The 6,000-nt window shown below is 43.0% G+C and overlaps 1 protein-coding gene across 14 annotated transcripts in view; it reads left to right on the top strand.

The window, feature by feature from the left end:
• Window positions 1-535: 535 nt before the first annotated feature.
• Window positions 536-6,000, top strand: part of prom1a (prominin 1a) — a 67,956-nt gene continuing 62,491 nt past the window's right edge. For 6 of the 14 annotated variants that reach the window (XM_047157326.2, XM_047157324.2, XM_053682124.1 and 3 more), the window contains exon 1: window positions 537-1,066. In XM_047157326.2, the coding sequence (XP_047013282.1) occupies window positions 832-1,066 (235 nt within the window). In that variant the 5' untranslated portion in view covers window positions 537-831. Of the gene's footprint in view, window positions 1,067-6,000 lie in introns of all 14 variants that reach the window. The other 8 variants (XM_047157327.2, XM_017474829.3, XM_017474832.3 and 5 more) reach the window with 3 other exon arrangements.

The raw sequence follows: 6,000 nt of genomic DNA, 5'->3' as shown, positions 1-6,000 counted from the left end.
GATAAACATTTTTATATGTTTTCTGTGTTCTACTGTGAAAAACATACGGGCTTATGAGAATTTCTGCTTTTATTGACATTTTACACGGCGTCCCAACTTTTTTGGAATTGGGGTTGTACATAAATTCCTGTATCTTGAATATTAATTAGTCAACATGTCCTACATTCCTCACTTTTTTTGTGTGGGATTTTTAACATTTCTGATTGGCGTCTGAGACTTTCGGACCCCAGTCCACACTGTACATGGGCGCTTGGGAACGAGGGGCGGGTTCACACAAAACAAAACAAAACAAAAACTACATTCAAATCTTATTAAACTCCACCCATTTAACTGTTAGAGACCTGTTTTTCCCCACAAATGCTACACAATGCACTTTTAAGTCCATTTCCGGTCCAGGGTTTAACAAGACAACGTGTGGAAAAAGGTTCAGGGAGTGAATATTTATATCCAGGGCAGGGAGTATAGAAGGGAATGCAATGTGCACGGTCCAGTTCAGGCCTCTGCCGCTAGAGGGAGCAGCTTTCCTTCTGCGTTTGACACGCAGTGTTTATTGCTCTGTGAGAGAAAAATCACGGAGAGGAGAGGAGAGAACAGAACAGAGCGGACGAAGCCGCTCAAAGCGGACACCGCCGTCATCATGATCCTCTGGACGGAAACGACGACGTGACGCTCGCGTGTTTGTTTTGTTTTGTTTGTTTGTTTGTTTCCACCCCCGTCGCATCGCGTGCGTTCTCGTGTTCGAACCCTCGCGCGCTCGGTGGTTTCTCAGCTCGTGTATCAATAATATTTGGTGCAAGCGCACCTGTCCTGATCCGTCCTGCGCGTGCCGTCATGATGCGCACACCGGCCATGGCGCTGCTGCTGCTCCTCGGCTGCTCGTGCTCATGCTCGTGCAGCGGCTCGACTCTCGGAGCTTCTCCATCCGCCGCGGCACCGTTAGATTTCGGCTCGGTACCTGGAGGAGTTTATGAAACCGTCGCGTATTACGAGCCCGGCCCGATCGGCCTGCTGTTCAACATGATGCGCGCCTTCCTGCACGTGGTCCAGCCGAACCCGTTCCCTCAAGGTAAGCTCGTGAACCCTGAAACCTGCAGCAGTTCAGTTTGTCCAGGTGAGCTTACAGTACACTTACCTGCCTGGCTCTCACCACGGAAATGTGAGTAGGGGAGAGTGGGGTTGGTTGGCACAGGTTTCACCCTCTGCAGTATATCCAAGGTTGTTGTATTATATATATTATATTATATTTATATTATTTTATATTATACAGTACATCAGGATTAGTATTCATGACCAAGGGTGGGAGGCTTACTTTAAAAATGCATTCAGTTACAGTTCCAAATGACTTCATATAAAATGTCATCACCAACGTGATCCAAATATTATGAAAGTTATGGAATAAATGAATAAATAAAAGATCACTGTCGCCGATGCATTACATAACATTACATCACAAAAGTTATGTTGACCATGTTCTGATGTTCCATGTTCCATATTCCATTCCAAAATGAGTACCCCCCCCCCCCCTAACGTTTAAAACAGTGTTCGTATGAATGCAGATTTTAGTACACTGAAAAAGACACACTATTATGATCATATATATATATTCCTGCATTCTTTTGAATGTCCATGGAATTAAATGAAATATCAGTTGCCACGAGTGCACCTTCTGCCCTCATTTGCACATTTGAATGGCCATGTAATACGAAGCAATGCGATAACAGCATGAAATTAAAAATGACTTTATACGGCCATGGGCATTTTTCGACTCCGGACACAACAGCGCTTTGCCGTCACGCGTTCACCGAGAGGGGGCTAACGGTTGAGAGGCAGGAATTTGTCTGATAGTTGCTGCAGGACTTTTAGGATCGACCAATCGGTGTGCGAGAAGGCGGGGATTACAGAGAGGGGTTAAAGCAACGCAGATACGACGCGCACATGATGCAGTATTAGACCATAAGCACATCATAATGAAACTACAGCCGAATCCCGGACGTTTTCTCAAATTTAGAAATCCCGGACGGACGCTTTTTTTTAAGGTCTGAGAAAGAGGACGTGTCCGGGGAGAAAGAGGACGTGTCCGTGAAGAAAGAGGATGTGTGGTCACCCTAACAAAAGCGTTTCAGAGAACACTTTATGTTCATGTCTACCAAATTAACTCTGTGCAAAATTAATTGAGGTGGTTCCTCAGGTGAGCCACGACTAGCGAGAGAGAACCAGAACTAATAATCAAGCAGCGGTCTATATTGTGTTATGTTAAAAAGATTCATTTCTTTGGTTTTAAATCAAAAAAATGTTATCCTGATAGTATTCCCATTTTTATTTACTAAATGTACCTGTAATCTCATTACTTTGTCTCATTACTAAAGCTACCAGTTTTTTGTATCATGATTACGTTGCATGTGCTCCGTTACTCCCCAAGCCTGTTCATGATTAAAGACGTAAGCACGTTTGCCTCGCTTGTCCAGGGTTGGGGGTTCGAATCCCACCTCCGCCGAGTTTGTACGCAGTTTGCGTGTTCTCCCCGTGCTTAGGGGGTTTCCTCCGAGTACTCCGGTTTCCTCCTCCAGTCCAAAGACATAAACGTGATATGATTTTTTTAAATAGCCGAGGACTTAGAAGAGCAGGAGATGCATGTTTGATGTTGTTTTTAAGAAGAAATCGACTTCGTCTCGTAGTTTCCGCGAGTCATCTCTTCATGTGGTGCATTTACACCTAAAGTTGATCCTTCAGAAATATGCTTCAGTATTCCTCATTGTCCTGCTGTGGATAAAGGACACGATACTCAAAGTGGGTATTATTATTTTGTTACAGTGATGAAAAGCACAACCCAAGTTCTTATATTTACTATTGACTTCTTATAGTTTTTATCTTGTTTGACTGGTGGCTTGAATTAAATGGGTTTAATCCTACCAATGGCTATCAATAACTCCAAAATTTAGCCTATGTATAATAACCTGGATTTGAATATCTACCGCTCCCATTAATAGCCAATATATTATTGCATGAATTTGAATAATGATCGTAATAATAATAACGAGTCTGAAGGACACTAATGTTCGACGGTGATAACATCAGCATTCAAATTAACTGCTAATCCTAGAGGTTCACATACTTTTGCCACGCACAGACGTGTAATATTGGGATCAATTTAGTCAATAAATAAATGACCACGTAGAGCATTTTTGTCTCGTTTGTTTAGTTGGGTTCTCTTTGTCTACTTTTAGGACTTGTGTGAAAATCTGATGATGTTTTAGGTCATATCGATGCAGCAATATAGAAAATTCTCAAGGGTTCACAAACTTTCAAGCACCACTGTCGCTTGCTTGTAAATCCCTGTTATTGCATGTCCATGTTATACACCCGTGTCCCGGTGTGTCTCACCTGTTAATGAGCTAATCTGTTAATCTGGAATGCCACATGTTGGTGCGGGTTATTCTCTGCCCACACACACACACACACACACACACACACACACACACACACACACACACACACACACACACACACACACACACACACACACACAAAAGCACATATGCATTCAACTCTACAAAAGATTCTGACAGGTTTTTTATTGACAGGTAGAAACACAGGTTTTATTAGTTTGTAGGATTTCCTACAAACTAGGCTTCTCCTCATTATTATTATTATTATTATTATTATTATTATTATTATTATTATTATTTACTTTTTGCAGTACATTGCTGCTGTGTGTTTTCCTTCTATTATTCCTCCTGCACTGATTCAGCACACACACACACCACGCTTTCATTATGTCCCTAATGATCTCGTCCTCCAGATTTTAGTAAGTCCGTTCCGAACTCTAGCTTATACCCAAATAAGGACGTAGAGGAAAATGTCCAATAAGCAGTTGTCAGAGCAACAGTACAAAATCATCGCGAGTGTTTGGATTTCTCCGGCTGGCCTAGATTCTCCCGAGCGCTGTAGCTGTGAGATATTTGGCGAGATGTCATTCATGAAAGGGTGCGGTATTCAGAGAGAATGGCCTCGTTTTTCCTCTAACTTGTGTGGGAAGATGGTTCCGCGTGCACCGTGTCTCTCCGTAGCTACGTCCCCAATATGCATGTCGATAAATAGTATGTCGGCGTACTGTGTAATTTATGGTAACTCTGATGATGTACTGATTTGTGGTAATGTTCTGCAAATTTAGCATGTTTAAGTGAGAGGTTCGTTCACAAACGCTGTATCCAAGCTAACATTTCGCTACTAATGCTACGTTCAGATGCGGGTCATGTGATCAACGTTTCTGTAAAACGCTTGCATTTCGTGGCTTCCATTTGCTGATGAAAGTGAGTCGATGTCGATGTTTCTCCATACGGCAGAGCCTATGAACGTTTGGTTTGCGCTTGGTGCTAACTAATTTCAATCCTCATTTCATCCTAGGGAGTCTGTTTTTTTAGTAATTTATCAACATATCTGAGGAAAATGTTGACATTTCCAACAGGTTTAGCTCGTTTATTCTCCGGCTGTGGCTATATTTTTGGTATAACGTGCTTATTGGGTACATGCTAACCCGCTAAATCATTAGCTTCGGTCATTATATAGCGTAGACTAGCTAGCTAGAAAAAGAAAGTTACACTGTGAGATAAAAAGAAGGATTGATACCATTTTCTGAAAGGCTATGACGTGATACTGGGTGAGGGTATGACGATACGTAGTAATGTTGCTCTTTAAACATAACCTAACGTTGTGGAAATTTTTCGGATAATTAAAAGCGGTGTAGAAGAACTGTAGAGAATCTTCTCATAATCACCATAAAACTCTGACTGAATGTTCTGGAAACGTTCTGATTTGTTCGGCGTTAATATATACTCACCAGTTTAATAGGTACGCCTGGTCATTCATGCAGTCATCCAATCAGCCAATCATGTGTCAGCAGTTCAGTGCATGAAATCATGCAGATACAAGCAAAGAGCTTCGGTTAATGTTCACATCTAACATCTCAGAGACTTCAGCCTTGGCATGGTTGTTGGTGTCGATTGGGCTGGATTGAGTATTTCAGAAACGGCTGATCTTCTGGAATTATCATGCAGAAGAACCGAGAACAGGAATCTAAAATCTAGTAACTTAAGCAAAAATTGTGTATATTATTCACTTTTTCTTTAATTCTGTGTTGTTAGCTAACTCCTTAAACTCCCAGGATGCATCAGCAGGTCCAGACGTTCGTTCCGCACTCTCATACGTTGCCTATTTGTTTCATTGTAGCTATTGAAGAAGCTACTGTGTAGTTCCTGAATAATGTGCTTTAAAATGAATAACTGATTAAAAGGCTAGGATTTTAACGAGTTAATGCCTAGAGCACATAGTTACAGGGTCGAGGTTACAGAGTTCACAATACGCCACAGTCACAGAAAAACCGAGTCTGAAATCCTGCCAGAACGCTAATGTGAGAGTGCAGGCTCGTATTGGCTGCGTCTCAAGCGGAGCGAGGGGGTGCCAGCTGGGCGGCTTTGCTAAGGGGCACTGAGGACTTGTCACAGATGGCAGCCTGTGTGGCATGTCTGTGGGCACTCCAACCCTCGCCATTCACTGCCGTCTCCAGAGAACCACCAACACCATGCTCCAATTACACATTGTCTCTCTCCACAGCTCTCTCCCTCTCTCTTCTCCTTCTCTCCCTCTCTCTTCTCCTTCTCTCTCTCTTCTCCTTCTCCCTCTCTCTTCTCCTTCTCTCCCTCTCTCTTCTCCTTCTCTCCCTCTCTCTTCTTCTCTCCCTCTCTCTTCTCCTTCTCTCCCTCTCTCTTCTTCTCTCCCTCTCTCTTCTCCTTCTCTCCCTCTCTCTTCTTCTTCTCTCCCTCTCTCTTCTCCTTCTCTCTCTCTTCTCCTTCTCCCTCTCTCTTCTCCTTCTCTCCCTCTCTCTTCTCCTTCTCTCCCTCTCTCTTCTTCTCTCCCTCTCTCTTCTCCTTCTCTCCCTCTCTCTTCTTCTCTCCCTCTCTCTTCTCCTTCTCTCCCTCTCTCTTCTCCTTCTCTCCCTCTCTC

The sequence above is a fragment of the Ictalurus punctatus genome, chromosome 8 (genome assembly GCF_001660625.3).
Source record: "Ictalurus punctatus breed USDA103 chromosome 8, Coco_2.0, whole genome shotgun sequence".
Taxonomy (NCBI): domain Eukaryota; kingdom Metazoa; phylum Chordata; class Actinopteri; order Siluriformes; family Ictaluridae; genus Ictalurus; species Ictalurus punctatus.
The sequence above is the reverse complement of the archived record's forward strand: the minus strand, read 5'-3'. Positions and strand labels throughout refer to the sequence as shown.